A 19,430-nucleotide genomic window follows, 5' to 3' on the forward strand; every position below is an offset into this window, starting at 1 on the left:
GGTGCAGCCACTTTGGAAAACAGTGTGAAGATTCCTTAAGAAGTTAAAAATAGAGCTTCCCCATAACCTGCAATTGCACTACTGGGCATTTACCCCAAAGATACAGATGTAGTGAAAAGAAGGGCCATCTGTATCCCAATGTTCATAGCAGCAATGGCCACAGTCGCCAAACTGTGGAAAGAACCAAGATGCCCTTCAACAGACGAATGGATAAGGAAGATATGGTGCATATACACTATGGAGTATTATGCCTCCATCAGAAAGGATGAATACCCAACTTTTGTATCAACATGGGCAGGACTGGAAGAAATTATGCTGAGTGAAATACGTCAAGCAGAGAGAGTCAATTATCATATGGTTTCACTTATTTGTGAAGCATAAGAAATAACACAGAGGACATGGGGAGATGGAGAGGAGAAGGGAGTTGGGGGAAATTGGAAGGGGAGATGAACCATGAGAGACTATGGACTCTGAAAAACAATCTGAGGGTTTTGGAGGGGCGGGGAGTGGGAGGTTGGGTGAGCCTAGTGGTGGGTGTTATGGAGGGCACATATTGCATGGAACACTGGGTGTGGTACATAAACAATGAATTCTGGAACACTGAAAATAAATTTAAAAATAAATAAAAAATTTTTAAAAAAGAGTTCACACTAATTAAGAGGTAAACTATCAAAATACCAACAGATAGTTAAGCAAAGGATGTGGATGGAGAACAAAAGAGAAAATATAAGCAACAAATAAACATAGAGGGAATGTTCAGTCTAACTGGAATCACAGAAATGAAAAGCTAAAAGTAATGTTTTATACAAACAAAAGAGAATAAACATCTTCTCTGGTTCCAGAAAATACACAAAAAATTGTCTGTGCAAATACTTCAGCAGCAGTGTAAAGTGTTAAGTTTTAGATTGGAAAAATAATTTTGCATATGAACTAAGAATTCTTTTAAATCACATACTTTCGTTCTATAGTCTTAATCTCTGTAGAGATTTGTCTTAAATTCTGAATTTTCAGTAGAAGAAAAAGCAGATTAGATAACCTGATACATAGATATCGATAGTCATTATATTAAAATCTCAAAAAAAAACTCGAGACAAATTAAAATATCCAGTAGTATTAAAATTCTAGGCTAGATTATAGTTATTCCACTTAATGACATATTCTTCAAATGTTAAAAAGGAATATTAAAAATACTATGAAAAAATCAAAACATGTTGCTATAAAATGGCAAATTCTAATTAAAATGTATGCTGTGATTATACAGTACAAAGAAAAATTTGTGATGTGTGGCCTAGAATTAAAAATTATTAAAGATAAAAAGAGTTTTTTAAAAAAAGAGTTTAAAGAGGTGGAATGACTATTTAGGACTTTATTAGGATTGACCTAGTATCATTTCTGAAATAAAAAGAAAAACAAATTCTCAGGAAAAGGTTAACTTTTCTGAGAACTTTTGGACATATTCTGATTCCAGTCCCAAATTATGTAGAGGCCATCAAATACATCTATATTCAATGAATACTCCTAAGAAATGTATAACTGGGAAAGATTTTCTTTAAGTAACGGTAATTGGGTTTTTAGAATGTGCAGAAGTCAGGGACTTTACCTCTAGAGAATCCTAAGTTTCTGACTCATAACCTTAGGGATTGAAGAAGTTTGTAAAAAATAAGTGCTAATTTGACTTCCAAAAGAAGCCAAATCTCTTGAGTAAACATCAACTTTAGGACAAGTCATGAGAAACCAGAGTTGCATCATGGACCTTTATTTTTAATATATTTTATTTCCTTGATACGCTCTTATTGAAAGTTCATGTACAGACAAATTGCCTGCTTGTAGCTATTTTTCTCACATTTCTCTTTTAGGAAGTGAACAACTGTCTTTCAAAGTGAGAATCTTCTGGTCTCATCTGAAAAATGCAAATGAAATTCAAATTCCTGGAATATTACTTAATAGAATGGAATGGCATGGATGACTTTAAAACCTAATCAGGAGGTAAGATAAAAGAGAAAATTTTTATTAAAATTATTTCCAAAGGAAAACATCCTATCAATAAATAATAAAGATATTTTTGTTGAGGTGATCATTGCTGGTGGGATTTTGAAGGCATATATTATAAAAATCCAGGCGTCATTATCAGCAGCAGAATATTATTTAAATTCCTTTAAAAATACCAAAATAGTACACACAAAAAAGAGACTAGTGAGGAAGAGAAAGTTGCCTGCAATGCAACAGACCCTTATAAGTAACAGGTGAATAGCTACTGTATTCAAGTATCTAGTTCAGTAAAATCTTAAGTAAAAATTATCTAGAGAAAGAGCCCACAATAATTTATGTATTATTCACACATAAGCTATGTTCAATAAGGATTGAAGGAAACATGTAATTGAAGATGTTTATGGTAAAAACAGGATTAGAGGGACGCCTGGGTGGCTCAGTTGGTTAAGGGGCTGCCTTTGGCTCAGGTCATGATCCCAGCGTCCTGGGATTGAGTCCCACATCAGGCTCCTTGTTCGGCAGGGAGCCTGCTTCTCCCTCTGCCTCTGCTGCCACTCTGCCTGTCTGTGCTCTCTCTCTTTCTCTCTGACAAATAAATAAATAAAATCTTTTAAAAAATAGGATTAGAAACAAAAATATGTAGTAGAAGGCTGAAGTAGTTGTAATTGTTACTTTAGAACTGCAGGTGTCCAAGCCAAAAGAAGAAATATTAATCTTTTTGAGTTCCCATTTATGAAACAAATCAATTCTACCACTCTAGATCTTAACTGTTCATGCTAGACTTGAAAGGAATTTTTGGATTTTTTTTCATTTTAATTCATTATTGTGTATAATGTCTTCATAAGTGGAAGACAATAAATGCCTTCAATGCTTTCAAAAGATTCCAATATATTTTATGTGTGTATTTATCATATGGATCATTGAAAGTTAAGTGCATAATACTAAATTGTGGTTTTATAAGAAGAAATTTTATAAATAAGTAAATGTAGTATAGTGCTAAAGCAGGCCTGGGAATCATACAGATAAGAGTTTAAACCATAGTTCTGGCATTTACCACCTATAAGATACTGAAAACCAGGTGTTAGATGGAAATGTTGAATCACTACTACATTGTACACCTGACACTAGTATTACACTGTATGTTAACTAACTGGAATTTAAGTAAAAACTTACAAAAAGATGCTGGAAAATGTACTTAAGCTTTGGAACTTCAAACTTATTCCTTCAATAACAAAATTTATAATAATATTTGGATTGTTTTGAAGATTAAATGATAAAAATTTTATAAAGTGCCTCATACTAGGACCTCACATGACATTTTCTCTTCCCTTTGCAACCTAAAATAATACATCTTTCCTTGTGGTATATTAACTGAAGATTAGAGTTTATAAAATCTATTAATCGAGAGTCAGCAAATCTACTGATTTATTTATAAAGTATCAGTTGTCTTAACTGATATTTTTAGAAGAGTTGGAGAGAATAACAGGATTATTTCTTCTACTGAGAATCTAGAGTGCAGACATACGTGTTTTTCATTGAAAAATCTTAGTACTTTAAATATTAGATCTTCGATTATCTAAGTCAATAAAAGAAAATGAAAAATTTATATAAAGTTAGAGAGTTTCCTTCTAGAAAGTTAGAGAGCTTGACTTCAGGCTTGGATAAAAAGTACAAACTTTCCTTAGGTCTATTACACCACTAAAACAGTACCAAGATGAAGTCTCAGGGCATTGAAACACAGAGTGGTTAATTCTTGTAAAACACCAGGTTGGGAGAGGGGGATAAGAGGTTGGCTAGGATCCAGGCCAGTTCAGATCCTTTACAAATAATTCTGTTCTAGGCATCAGTAGTCTGCAATCTCTTTCGATAACATATGATTAGGTCAAGAATTCAAGTTCCTTATTTGGTACCTCCTAAAAACAAAAACGTTATTACTTGCATGATTTTGAGAGTAGGGATTATAAATGTTCTCTTCCACCAGAAATAGTAGGTTCTTACCAATAACTGCCTAGGGGACACCTCTACAGGTCAGCCTCAAAGTGTAGTTGCTAGACATTTAAAATAATCACTGTACTACTTAAATTGCTTTATTTTTTTTTTATTCTGAGTTAATTTTCCTAACATAACTGGAACCCGCTTCAGTGTTTTTCTCTTTTTTAATAATATTTTTTCTTGGGCGCCTGGGTGGCTCAGTGGGTTAAGCCTCTGCCTTTGGCTCAGGTCATGATCTCGGCGTTCTGGGATCAGGGCCCGAATCAGGGAGCCTCCTTCCCCCCCTCTCTCTGCCTGCCTCTCTGCCTCCTTGTGATCTCTCTCTCTCTCTGTCAACTAAATAAATAAAATCTTTAAAAAAGTAATAATAATTTTTTTCTTTATATATTTCTATTTTAGAATTTTGGATAATTCAGCAAAGTAGAAAAAAGGCCTCTAAGATAACCATTAATGTTTTGGGTATTTCTTTCTGGCCTTTCTATTCTGTCTAGGTTATCTTGGTTTAGGTTTCAGTTTTGCAAAAACTGCTGTTGTTTTGTTTCTGTTTCACTTAATCATTTTAACATAATTTAAACATCATTTTTGTTTTAATACAAATTCCTCACAAATGTCATATCAGTAAGTACATAATGGCCCATCAAATTAGTATGCTATGATTATTTAACAATTCCCACGGCAATAACCAAGAATGAAAAATGTTTCAAAAGGTAATATCCAATGATGGCAACGATTTAGTAAAAATGGAATTATCCAATATATATTTTCCATGGAAAGAAACTATCAATAATCTTAAAAATCTTCATTCCCTTATTCCCAGGAACCCATTTAGTGAAGTAAGCTAAAATGAAGAAAGAATTTCAGTCACAATGCTATTAAACAAGAGCGTTTGTTGATTGTTTCTAAAATATCAGACTAACATTGCAAGAGTAATGAAAGTAATTTCCTCTCTGTTATCCATTATCCTTTCTCCCACCCTGATTTGAAAGCTTAAAGCAGATTGGTAGTTTCTCTTATAAATGTTTGTGAGTGAATTTTTTTTTAATAGCAACTATCTTTGAACTGTCAAGATACTAAATACACACCATCATTACTTCCTGCCAGTAATTTTTTTAAAGATTTTATTTATTTGACAGACAGAGATCACAAGTAGGCAGAGAAGCAGGCATAGAGAGAGGAGGAAGCAGGCTCCCTGCTGAGCAGAGAGCCCCATGTGGGGCTCGATCCCAGGACTCTGGGATCATGACCTGAGCCAAAGGCAGAGGCTTTAACCCACTGAGCCACCCAGGCACCCCTGCCAGTAATTTCTAAATAGGAATCAACTTGTCCCTAGAAAAGAAAAGAGAATATTTGACATGATTCACAACTTTCCTGAAAGAACAGACCCAGACAACTGACGGTCCTTCAAAGCCTCTTATCAGAATTTCATTCTCACATTCAAAGTAGGTTAATGTATACATCTACAGTCAATCAAATTCCAAACTTAATACCAAATATAAGTATCCTGCCCAACTCAACACTTCCTACCCTCTTTGTAATGTATGCCTACAAAGTATGGTACATCTTGAACTGGAGGAGAGCACTCCTTTCCATAGTCAATAGACATATAAACATAGTATTTGCTGATTAATATGCCTCACCATTATAAACTAGAGTTATCATAGAAAGCAGCAAAACCTGTTGGCAAAGCACTATCACAGAGAAAAATGGCAAACCCTATACCACAAACCCTATACCAGAAATACCAGCCTTATTTAGAAACACTAAGTAGAAACATCTGGATCAATTCTTTTCTTCCCCTTGAGGGATACTTTTTTTACAGATTTATTTATTTGAGAGAAAAGAGAGAGAACATGGGTGGGGAGGGACAAAGGGAGAAGGAGATAATCTTAAGCAGATTTCCTGCAGAACAAACAGCTGATGATGTGGGGCTCGATCCCACAACCCTAAGATCATGACCCAAGCCGAAATCAAGAGTCTGACACATAGTCATCTGAGCCACCCAGGTGCCACACTCCAGGGATATTTTAAAGTTTGGTAGAATACCTTGGGAATGAAAAGGTATTTTCAAAATTATGTTCTTTGATTTATTTACTATAAAAAAGGGCATCTAGTAATATCTACTCCTTAAATTTTTTTCAAATTACATTTATTTGCTCCATGCTCTATGATGCATAACTCAGATGCTTGAGCTGACCTCAAAACCCTTTTTTGGAAAATACTGACCCTAATTGCAAACTCAACAAATGGAAGAGAAATGACTTTATCATGAACAGAAATAAAAAGCAGCCTCTTTTGTATGCAACCTAGTTGCTTGTATATCTAAAATCTAAAGAACACAAAACTGCCTGCAAAACACACACAGATATCTCAACTCCAAATCTCAGAAAGTGTTCAGTTTTTCATTTTCTACTATTCAGTTATGGTCTTATATACAATGGAAGCACTAGGGGCAGTCTGCAATAGTATTGGAGAGAGATGTTCTAAAAAGCATTGCTATTTGTGTGAGTTCCGTAGTCAACAGCAGCAGCAGCAGCAGCAGCAGCAGCAGCAGCAGCAGCAGCAGCAGCAGCATCTGGGAACACGTTAATAAATTCAGATTTCAAAGTCTGCTTCAGACCCACTGATTCAGAATCCTTTACAAAGATTCCCCATGTGATTCATCTGTATACTAAATTTAGAGGCACTCCACTAGACAGGTGGTTTACTTCCACATTGCACATTGGAATCATCTGGAGAACATTATTTTTTTAAGATTTTATTTATTTACTTGAGAGAGCATGAGAGAGAGAGAGAGAGATTGAGAGAGAGAGAAAGCGCACACAAGCAGGGGGTGTGGCACAGAGAGAGAGAGAGGGAAAATCAGGCTCCCTGCTGAACAAGGAGCCCGAAGAGGTGCTCCATCCCAGGACTCTGGGATCATGACCTCTGCTGAAGGCAGACACTTAACCAACTGAGCCACCCAGGCGCCCCTCTGGAGAACATTATTGGAACAGATGTCTGATTCCCACTCCTTAGACAATTTACATAATTTGGAGAGGACAATAGCCTATTGTTTAAAAAGAGCAGGTGATGTAAAGTCAGAAAATGCAGATTTGAATAGGGGCTCACCCACTGTGTTTTTATATACATTCTACCTCTGTGAATTTCATTTTCCCCAGATAATTATAGTAATGATAAATGAGTCATATGTGTGAACATATTTATAAATTATAAAGCCTTAAACCAATGGCATTGTTAAGGATTGCCATGAAATAAAATCAAATATATAGGTGTTTTTAATAGATTTAGGCACACTTTCTCCAATGATGTTATTCATTGATGATTTGGAGATCAATGATCTCGAGATCAATGATCTCCAAATGATAATATTCAAAGTGGGGTCTGTGGGTCCAATGAATTAGAAATAAGGGGATGTTTGTTAAAAATGGAAATAGCTCTTTTCTGCCTCAGAACTGTATATCACAATCTCAGGAAATGGAATACAAAAACTTATATTTTTAATAAGCTATCAAGGTAATTATTACACATCTTGAATCCTCTCCCTCACGAACTTGAGATAAATTCAAAAAGCTAAATTCACAGCTACTACCGCCACTCCACTAGTGCCGACACGCTTGTTGGCCCTCATCCAGCGATCTCTTACTGCGTACAGTAATATGTACAGACTTGTTAAACTCACACGCAATTTTCTCTTCTGGATTACTCCAGGTATAAAAAAGTAAAATGGACAGGATGAATTGGACTGAGATTGAATTCATTCTACAGGGACTTTCTGAGTACCCAAGAGTAGAAAAACTCCTTTTTGTGATATGCTTGCTGATGTACCTGGTGATCCTGCTGGGAAACAGCACCTTGATCATCCTAACTCTTCTGGATCCCCGCCTCCATATGCCCATGTACTTCCTCCTTGGTAATCTTTCCTTCCTAGACATTTGGTACACATCCACCTTTATCCCCTCCATGTTGATACACTTCCTATCACAGAAAAAAACCATCTCCTTCACTAGATGTGTGGTTCAGATGTCTGTTTCCTACACTATGGGGTCCGCAGAGTGTGTGCTCCTCACAGTGATGGCATATGACCGTTACGTGGCCATCTGTAACCCACTGAGATACTCCATCATCATCAGTAAGGCACTTTGTATTCAGATGGCAGCTCTCTCCTGGGGGTTGGGCTTTCTCAATTCACTGACAGAAACTATTCTTGCAATACGGTTGCCCTTCTGTGGAAAAAATGTCATTAATCACTTTGTTTGTGAAATACTGGCGTTTGTCAAGCTGGCTTGTACAGATATTTCCTTGAATGAGATTACGATAATGTTGGGCAATGTAATATTTTTGTTTTCTCCATTACTGTTAATTTGTATCTCCTATGTTTTCATCCTTTCTACTGTACTAAGAATCAATTCGGCAGAAGGAAGAAAAAAGGCCTTTTCTACTTGCTCAGCCCACTTAACAGTAGTGACCATGTTTTATGGGACAATCCTCTTGATGTATATGAAGCCAAAGTCCAAAGACTCTGCTTTTAACAAATTGATTGCTCTGTTCTATGGAGTAGTCACTCCCATGCTCAATCCTATCATCTATAGCCTAAGGAATACAGAGGTGCATGGAGCTATGAGAAAATTGATGACTAGACACTGGTTCTGGAGGAAAGGATAAGAAACTTACCTCCTTGAGTTCATGCACAAAATAATCTCACAGCTTCGAGGCAAAGGTTTTTAATATAAACAGAACAAGAGAAATAAAGATTTTATGTAGAATCACAGAATTTAGGAGTTGGAAAGAAATTTCAAGATAATAATCTAACTTCACCTTTTTCTGAAAATGACTGTTATAAAAATGTAGAGACAACTGGTATAAGAAGTGACAGTAAGCTTTAAGAAATAAGCTTTTCCAAAAAAAAAAAACCCAGTACAGATCTTCTTCAACTGATGAGGTTATGCCCAAATAAATCCATTGAAAGTTGAAAATATGATAAGTAAAAAATGCATTTAGGGGCACCTGGGTGGCTCAGTGCGTTAAAGCCTCTGCCTTCGGCTCAGGTCATGGTCCCAAGGTCCTGGGATTGAGTCCCGCATTGAGCTCTCTGGTCATCAGGGAGCCTGTTTCCTCCTCTCTCTCTCTGCCTGCCTCTCTGCCTACTTGTGATCTGTCTGTCAAATAAATAAATGAAATCTTTTTTTAAAAATGCATTTAATATACATAATCTACTGAACATCATAGCTTAGCCTAGCCTACCTTAAATGCATTCAGAACACAGTTGTTCAAAATCATCTCACACAAAGCCTATTTATGATAAAATATTGACTATTTCCTATAATAATAAATTATATGAGTACTATACTGAAATTGAAAAACAGAATGGTTGTATGGGTTCAGAATGGTTGTGAGTATATCAGTCGTTTACCCCTGTGATCATGTGGCTCAGACTGGAAGCTGTGGCCGCTGCCTAGTGTAACAAGAGAGTATCAAAGAGTTCTCGTGTTGCTAGCCCAGGAAAAGATAAAAATTCAAATTTCGAAGTACAGTTTCTGCTGAATGTATTATCACTTTCATATCATCATAAAGTTGAAAAATCCCAAATCAAACCATGTTAACTCTACTGTACATTTGTCTACTGAATAAGTAAAACACATTTTTCAGCTCCTTTTTGAGAGAACTACTTGAGTTTTTCTGTTTGTCTGTGTGTTTATTACTGATTTTTTTTTACCCAAGGACTGGATCTGACCCCAACCTAATTTTTCAGGTACCTATTTACCTTTCTTCTTTCCCTCCTCCTGTTTGTCCCGTCCCCTTTGCACAATGCTATGCTCCATTCGCTATTAGTTCTCCAATCAAATCATGTTCTTTCCCTACCTAAAGACAACAGCATATGCCACTTCTTCCCCATCATCACATTTCTCTTTCTCAACCTAGCAGTCTCATTAAAGACAATTCAAGTGTTTGATCTTCCGCAAATCCTTCCAAAACTTTCTCAGTTAGTTATTCCCTCCTCTATGCTACCTTGAACTTTACCTCTCTGCTATGGTAATTTTCCTTTTATACTAAATCATTTGTTAGATTCTGAAATCTCCCCAATGGCAGAATTCACTGTTCTCTGTATGAAGTCTAATGTCAAATAAATTCAAAACAGTAGGTAATAATTAAGTACTGGATTAATTAACATTTTTAAAGAATAGTAAAATATAGTCCAAATACTTGATAAAATACAGTGAGATAAAAGAACTTGAATTTATGCATTACTTCATTGACTAAACAACAAATTCAAGTTTCTGATAAAGTATCAGCTAATTTGGGACGCCTGGGTGGCTCAGTTGGTTAAGTGGCTGCCTTCGGCTCAGGTCATGATCCTAGTGTCCTGGGATCGAGTCCCACATCGGGCTCCTTGCTCGGCAGGGAGCCTGCTTCTCCCTCTGCCTCTGCCTGCCACTCTGTCTGCCTGTGCTCGCTCGCTCTCTCTAACAAATAAATAAATTAAAAAAAAAATTTTTTTAAGTATCAGCTAATTTTAAATGTATGGAAATATAAGAGTAGATAAAACATTGATAAATAAACTGAAGAGGTCGTGTGGGCTGGGTAAGACAAAATCATATCAGTGTATAATTATTCTCTAATAAAAAGTTGCTGAGAAAAACACATATCAATTGTATAAATCTTTCTTAAAGAATATTGACAATTTCACTTTTTCAGCAGCAAGTTTCATTTTGAATATTTTCCTTTAAAAAAGTCCCCTTGAAATTGCTAGTGAATAATAGTATGCAGTTTCATTTTTTATGTGATATCATATCATATGTCTACATGATGTATAGTTGAGCTGCCTGGTACAGTGTCACAGCCTGATAAGGAGAGCATCTATGCTCAAGGGCCACCCAGCAAAGGTTTCAGGAATGAAATAGTGTTCAGGAGGGCACCTTTGCTTGTTCTGCCCAGCATGATGTTTTGGAGCCTGATTGAGTAAGTGTAATAGCAACACGAAAGGGAGGCCCAATTCAGGTTGTCAGAACCCAAGCAGAATCAAAAGGACATCCACACAGGGAATGACTTAGCTAAGATTGTCAGAGAGAGACAGAGAGAGAGAAAGAGATAATGGGGTATTTTATGCCTATATCCCTAAGTACTACCACAGTGATAGGCCTAGATTTGTAACACACTAACAAAATGTTGCTCAATACATTTGAAATCACAGGTAAATTCAAACTAACTGAAGCTAGAGTCTAGCCAGAAAAAGATGATCAAAAACTGACTGTATCAAAGTGGTATCACCCTATCTGACCACCTATAATCTAGCTGATTGACAGGTGGTCTTTTGGAATTAGCAAATATTAACTTTTAAATAATTATTATAAATACAGTTAAATAATTATTCCCATTTCATAGAAGAGGAAATTAGATTAGAATGTTCAATAAATTACCTAAGATCTCTAAGCTTGTGTAGAAACCAAAAAAATTCTAATTCTTTACTCTAGATCCTAAGTGTTTTATTCTTTCACCTTTATCACAACTCTGGCCAATCATAGGAAAACAAAGCCAACCATTTTACAGACAATTGTCCTAAATTTCTCCCTAGATGACATCATCTACACCTAGGGCTCAATTTCCATCTCTGTGCAAAAGATTTCCCAATGTATGTACAGCTTTAGTCCTGATTTCTTGCCCTGACTTCACTAATCTGTCTTCACCTAGAAGTCTGACCACCAGTGCACAGTGAACTAGTCAACCAACTTACATCCCTATCTTCATGAAGTCATTATCCTTAAGCTTCTCCTCTCATCCAATCAATGGCTGCATCTGAAATCTTTACTTAGACCAATGGACCTATCATCTTTGATGACTGTTTATTCATATCTGAGAAATCAAATATGCCCTACAACCCTGTAATGCCCATATTCATCCTATTTTGTTCATCCCATTGCTTTCTGGATCCAAGCCATCCAACAATTTTATTGACTCTGGCAACAACTTCATGATGAGCAATAAGTCTTGCCCACTGAACTCACGTTTATTTATCTGGTCCAGAAAGTATATAAAAATGCTACAAATGCTGCTGAGTGTACCGTTTTTAATTCTTTGTATGTTGTGGTTTATATAATAAGATATATTCATGTACTTCAATATTTCACACCATTTTAGTGGGTTTGGGGGTATTGTATATCTTGTAATATGCATATCATGTATTTTCTAGGTGCTGATGGGTTCATTTATATCCTTGGATTTAAGAAACTAGGTGTCAGGGGAAAGCACAATAAAAAAAGGAAGGGTACTAGTAATTTCAATGAAACGTCCCATAGCTTCTTTGAATTTACAAAATAATGTCAGCATTCTAAGACCAATAACAAACTACTAAACTCTCTGATATTTTTTCTCCATACTGGCACTCCTACCCCATTTCTATTCAGGATATATTTGTGCAGACCTTTTCCATCTGTACATAGACATTCACATCACACACATCTATCTGCATGCACAAATATATCCACATATATAAAACATAGTTACACTTTGTGGAATATGCAATTACTTCCATTAAATTTAGCTATGCTGAAAAGAGGTTATACTAGATTTCTAAGGCTTCCATAACAAAATACCACAGATTGGGTTGCTTAAACAACAGAAATTTACTCGCTCATACTTCTGGAGGCTAGAAATCCAAGAGTAAAATGTTGGCAGATTTGATTTCTTCTGAAGCCTCTTCTTGGCTTGCAAATAGCCACCTTCTTGCTATGTCCTTTCCTCTGTATGTGAGTATCCCTGCTGAACCCATGTGTGTCTAAATTTCTTCTTACAATGACACAATTCAGCTTGTATGAGGCCCCACACTGACAGCCTCATTTTAACGTTATCACCTTTTGAAAGGCCATACCTTCAAATATAGATACATTCTGAGGTACTGGGTGTTAGAGCTTCAAAATAAGTTTTGGAGGGACACAAATCAACCTAAAACAGAGGTTAATCATAAATTAGCTAAAAAGTCTACTATAGGTATTACATTCATATATTATATGTACATAATTTTGAATACTAACAATACACTAACTTAATGTTTAAAGTTACATTTACACTCTGTAACCTAAAATAAAAATTGAAGTTTGTCATCATGAGACCTATTTGCGTAAGATTTCAGATATGCTTATGTAAGAGGTACCTAAATTATTTTAGTTTCAGTAGTCAGTCAAGGAGAAAACTTAGGAAATCACACATCTCATTTAAAATGAGTGTCTTCCTGGGTGGTACAGTCAGTTGAGCATCTAACTTTTGGTTTCAGCGCAGATCATGATCTTAAGGTCATGATTTCGAGCCCCATGTTGGGTTCTGTACTGTATGGACTCTGCTTAAGATTCTCTTTCCCTCTGTCCCTCCCACTCATGCTCTCTCTCTAAAATAAATAAATTTTTTTAAAAATCAGTGTCTTCCCCCATTATCCCAATGTTCTATTGTGTATTAACCACTAAAATACACTTCAGGTTAATGTTTATTGATATTATCTGCTACTGGGGATTAAAAAAGCACAAAGAGAGTTCCTAATCAGCAATTTTTTCACAGCTGCTTTTACCTCTTTGTTCCGTAGACTATAGATGATGGGATTCAACATGGGGGTTAATCCAGCATATACCAAAGCTATAAATTTATCTATTTCTTGTGAATCTACAGCTGAGGGCTTCAGGTACATGGAGAGAGCTGTCCCATAGAACAAAACCACCACAGTCAAGTGGGCTGCACATGTTGAAAAGGCTTTGCTTCGACCATCCACTGAGCTGATTCTTAGGATGTTGGAGAGAATGAATATATAAGATACACAAATGAGGAGCATCGGCATAGGAAGAAGGAGTACACTGATCACCAGCATGATTAACTGCACGCTGGAAGTGTCTACACAAACTAGTTTCAACACAGCCAGAATTTCACAAGTGAAATGATTGATGATGCTCTTTCCACAGAGAGACTGATGCAGCACAGACATTGTTTCCACCAGGGCAGTGAGGCAGCCTGTCACCCAGGAGCCAGCGGCAATCTGCACACAGACACTCTTGTTCATGATGATGGGGTACCTCAGAGGGTTGCAGATGGCCACATACCGGTCATACGCCATCATGGACAGGAGCACACACTCAGTGGAGCCCATGGCAAGAGAAAAGTACATCTGAATGGCACATCCTGAGAATGAGATAGTGTTTTTTCCTGAAACAAAGTTTGCTAGCATTGGAGTGAGAGCAGAAGAGGTGTACCAGATGTCTAAAAAGGAGAGGTTGCTGAGGAAAAAGTACATGGGTTTGTGTAGGTGGGAATCCAGGGCAGTGATGGAGATCAGAATTACATTACCCAGCAGGGTGATCAGGTACATCAGCAAGCACAGCACAAATACAATGACCTCAACTTTGGGGTAGTGGGAAAATCCCAGAAAAATAAAATTTGAAATGACTGTCAAGTTTGCCTTGACCATTTTATTCCTCTTTGTTTATCTGCAGTAGTGAATAAAAATACACATTGTATACATTATAAAAATTACATTCTACCAACTTTCCAGGGTTGTTTGGTAGGGGTACTTTAAAAGGATCACTATTCTGGCAATACCACATTAGTTATTCATTCATTCATTCATTCAACCTTTATTGAGTATACTACAAGTCACTGAAGATCTAGAGTTGAATTACACAAAAGCTGTTCTCGGGCAAGTCACAATAGAGTATCACATATTCAAGTAAATAAATAATTACAAGAACATGATGTAAGTATTCCCTAGGGTACTAGAGAACACAGAGAGTAAGAATCCTAACTCTATGTTGGGGATGCTGCTCAGTGACCTATTTTGATACTTAGATTAATTAAAAAATGCATTAGGTTTAATTGAGGTAAGGACCACAGGAGATGTGCTGGGGAAACAAAAAATTTTTGTAAAAGCTACACTGAGGAAGGATTTAGTTGCATTTCATAAACCTGCTAATTGTAAAATATAACAGATGAATATGCTGTAACTAAGGAATATGAATAGAAGATAAACATGCATCCGACCACTATAGTACCACCTGAGTTCCACCTTCATGAAAGCATGGAATAATCCTGAACCCAAACTTAGAAACAGAATAATTTTCAAAGTTGAGTATTTTATATTGCAATTCAAATTACTTGTGATATGTCTCACAACTGGTCACATATGGAGTTGTGTTTAAAAACCACTGTCCTACAAGTGACGTTCAAAGGAAATCAATCAAGTATTCAAGCCTCATATCCTCATCATTATCTACTTCTCCCCATTTCTCATCTCCCAACACTCCCTCCACACTTTGGTCTGAAACAACAACCAGCATGTAGCTCCTCATACTTACATGCCGTTTTTTAATTTTTATGTCTTTAATCAACAGTTTATCTCCATGGAGTGGCCTTTCTCCTCAGCTCCAGTCTTGTCTTCTATGAGCATTTATCCAGTCACCAAAACTGTATGCCACTGTCTCAAGTACAGCTTCCTTCTTTGTACATACTTACAGTACTCAAGTATATTACAGCAAACTGTAGCCAGATAGGCATATCCCAGTTGCTCCCACCACTGCTAGGAGGGAATTCTCAAGAGCTTGTTCCCCCATAATACTAGCAAGGTAATAACTCACATTTAAGATTTTTAATAACACACCACTGTCTTGAACTTGGAAAGTTTTTGATACATATTCAAATAAGTACATTTTCCAACAGTTCTCCATGTCAACGTAAAAGCCTAAAGATTTCTCAACTTGTCATTTATACCTAGACTCTTATCTGTAACATTAAAGAAACTTGTTAATTTAAGAAACAAAAATGATGAGCTCTTAGCTTTAAATATTTGATGCAGAGTGAGGGAGGTGGGGAAGGGGATGACCACTTGTACTCTTAGAAGAGCTTGTAATGCTTCCCAAACAATCATCCTCTGCAGGGTTTTAGAGCACTGTCTCTAAGTATGAGACTTGGACTCTAAATCTAACCATGCTTCTTATAAGCACACACAATTAGATAAATCACTTGGCTTCTTTGAAGCTCAGTTGTCTAATCTATACCAGGAGGATGATAATTCCAAATTAACTTGTTTTAAACTCTCCCTCCACTACCCCAATTTCATGAGAATCACAAAGAGTTTATCATTTCACAGTCTCCCTGCTTTCCACCACAATTGCCTGTATGCTGGCCGAGTGCTGGTTCACACTGCCTCAGATATAAAAAAAATTAGTGCCTTCTTTATAATCTATTGGAATTTCAACCCCCAACCATGGACTAATCTGAAACACTTTACTGAGTATTTCCAGAAAGGTTAGTGTTAGACATTTCTGCTGTTTTGTCCACTTTGGTCAACACACACCACCACTTCCACTGAGGCTTTCTCGATTGTTTTTCCCCAACCCCACCCAATTTTCTTGATCTAGCCCTGGCTCCTCTTGCCTTTCTTTTCTTTCTTTACCACTCTCTTGCCCTCTCTCTCATAAATAAAACAAGGACGTCTCTTTTTCTCATGCAGATTGAGTCTGCACTCATTCCCTTGTCTCATATCCTTTTAAAAGTCTCACCTATCTTGTCATTTTATTGAGATACTTTCTTTAAAATGATTTCCAATCCCAGTGCTAAGATAATTAAATGATTTCTAACAAACTCCTCTCTTTCTTTCTAAATGTCAGAGCCAGAACAGACTCAAGAGTTCTAATCCAATCCTCTTATTTTAAAGTTGATGGATGCTTGAAGCCATTTAATGACTTATCTGAGGTAAATGAGAAAATTGAAAGCATAAAGCCAAAAGTCCTATCCCATATTCAGGACTCATTTCAACTCTATTTTTCCTACCAACTAGTACTTCTTTTTACAGTAAATATCGCTGTTCTGGTTTCCTGGCCTGGCTGAGACCCATTAATACATTTTATAAATCTGAGGATACAGAAAGAGATGGGTAATGTCTACGCTCATATACCTTAGCACATGTGATAAACATCTTCCTTTTTGATTAATGCATGCTTCAATATTTAAGGTTGATCTCCAGCATGGTCTTTCTTATGAATCTTGGGTGCAGTGCTCAAAAAAGTAAAAGAATCTGATTTTTGTAATTAGGAAATATTCCATGATAAACTATATTAGAGTGAGTTGTACAGAGGTATTTTTATTCAGACAATCGCAATGAAAAAGGATATGGATGGTCTTGGTTTGCAAAAAATCAATCCAAATCTTGCCTGATTCACAAGTTCTCAACATACGAGCTTCTGTTAATTAAAAATATCAAAACAATTTCTTAAGAAAAATAACAACATAAAGATTTGTTCTGCAAAAATCACCACCTATGATCTGCTCCCCAAAACTTCCAAAGGGTTACCCCTGGATCTAAGACTATTAAAGCTTCCATTGCTATTAGGGACTTACCAACTCCCTTAACAATTTAGTGTTGTGATTCTGAAACATAAAGAAGTTAAGAAACTTCCTGGTTCTCTAGGGTATGCCTCTCCAAGTTCCATTAACTAATTGGGAACCAAAAAAAAAGGTAAAAAAAATTTAAATTATTTCAAGTTATTGAAATAATATTGGGTTGAGCAGCATTCATGCAAGCAAAATTGGAGGAGACTATTTGCCTATTCCTTCTGCAGACTGCCCTTGAATTACACAGCAAACATTGCAAATAAGAAGCTTAGAAATGCCTGCCTATATGGCCTCAGCTTGTAAAGTGATGGATTAATTTTCAGAAATCTCTCCCAAATATTTCAGTTATCTGAGAAACAGAAGGTAAAACATCCTTACTGAGCTTTTACATGGCCACAAAGAGAGAGCACTGATCAAATAACTTATTACTATCAAATACCCTTAAATAGGCAAAGTTTCTAGCACAGTGTTTATGATTTTATAAAGATTATATAGTAATCTTTGAAAGAATAGTGCATTGGAAAGAATACTAGACTTAAAGAGTTGGGTATTAAACCTCAGCTCAACTATTGATTAGTTAAGTAATCTTAGACAATTGTGGTATATTAACTGCATTAATGACCCCAATTCTTCACTCTGATTTTAGCCCTACACATGTGACTTGATTTGATCATAGAGCATTAGCAAATATAATGCAAGCAGACACTTGTAAAGCACTTGCATAATTAGGTTAGTCTTCTCTTTTCCGTCTCTGCTACTATCATGAAAATATGTCCAAATTAGCCAACTGGAGGATAAAACGAACATTAAACAGAACTGAGTTGCTTCAGTTGCAAACAGCCAAGGCTGCCTGTGTGAGCCAGCAGTCACTTAATCTCCAACAAATGAGTGAGTCCAAAAACAATCAATAAACCAACTCACAGCTGATTTGAGATATTAAGATAATCTAGTTGAGATCACCTGGCTCCAAGTGTCTCATAGACTTTAGTAAATGCTTACTTTGCTATGTCACTGAGATTTTATGATTGTTTATTATGCTATATCATTGTAGCAATGTGAGACTGATGGAGCAATGAATGATGTCATTGCCTATCCAAGACCAACACACCTGGTCTTTATCTTTCTTGAAAGAATCATAATTTTATTCATTTGTCTACCCCATTTTTATCCAATAGGAAAATATCTTGGTAAGCCCAAGCCTCCTACCTTACTTTCTAGAAGCTTTACATTTTTACCTTTCATACTGAGATACACAATACATCTAGAGTTAATCTTTGTGTATAGTATGAGACAAGGGCAAGATTTATTTTTTACTATGTGCACACTATTTGACTCAACATAATTTTATTGAAAAGCTCCCTGTCTTACTGCAGTGTCATTTTTGACATAAACTAATTGACCATATATGTTTGGATCTGTTTTGAGCTTCTTGTTTTGTTCCATTAGTCTGTTTTTCCTATCCTTGCACCAATATTGCATTGTCTTATTAGCTCTATAGTAAGACTTGATTTTGGCCCTCTAAATGATTTCTTCTTTATGGATGGATTGGCTGGTGTTGGCACCATGTATTTTAGCATCTGCTTTACAATTTTCACAATATACCTGCTGGAGTTTTGATTGGGATTGCCTTGAACCTACATTTCAATTTAGAGAGAATTGACATCTTTATACTAATCCATCCTTCTAATCCATTAATTTAGATCTTTTTAAATTTCTCTCAATAATGTATTGATTCTTCCTGTATAAGTCTCTTATACATAGTATATTAGATTTATTCATGTATTTTTATATTATTGATGCTATTATAAATTGTGCTTTAAACTCTTTTTTTTTTACTTTCTTGTTATTGCTATGTAATGATTTCTTTATCCTAAATTTATATTTAGGAATATTGGTAAATTCACTTTTCTATAATTTTTTAAGTATTTAATTTTTTAAGTATTTAATGAATTAATATTAATATTAAGTATTAATATTAAGTATTTAATATTTTTTAAGTATTTAATTTTTTAAGTATTTAAGTATTACTAATTCCAATAGTTTGTAGACCATTTGAGTATTCTATATACATATAGTGTCATTCATAAATA

The 19,430-nt window shown here is 35.8% G+C and overlaps 2 protein-coding genes across 2 annotated transcripts; one reads left to right on the forward strand and one right to left on the reverse strand.

Moving 5' to 3' along the window:
- Positions 1-7,704: 7,704 nt before the first annotated feature.
- LOC308352996 (olfactory receptor 13D1-like) lies at positions 7,705-8,643 on the forward strand (the record flags this gene model as incomplete). Its single annotated transcript, XM_080819530.1, has 1 exon — positions 7,705-8,643. The coding sequence occupies one exon, from the start codon at positions 7,705-7,707 to the stop codon at positions 8,641-8,643; it is 939 nt and encodes a 312-aa protein (XP_080675656.1).
- Positions 8,644-13,462: 4,819 nt separating this feature from the next.
- On the reverse strand, positions 13,463-14,467 carry LOC308353384 (olfactory receptor 13F1-like; the record flags this gene model as incomplete). Its single annotated transcript, XM_080820223.1, is given in 2 exon segments — positions 13,463-14,437; positions 14,441-14,467. Coding segments are annotated over 2 exon segments (1,002 nt in total).
- Between the last annotated feature and the right edge of the window lie 4,963 nt (positions 14,468-19,430).

Source organism: Martes martes, assembly GCF_963455335.1.
Source record: "Martes martes genome assembly, chromosome: 12".
Taxonomy (NCBI): domain Eukaryota; kingdom Metazoa; phylum Chordata; class Mammalia; order Carnivora; family Mustelidae; genus Martes; species Martes martes.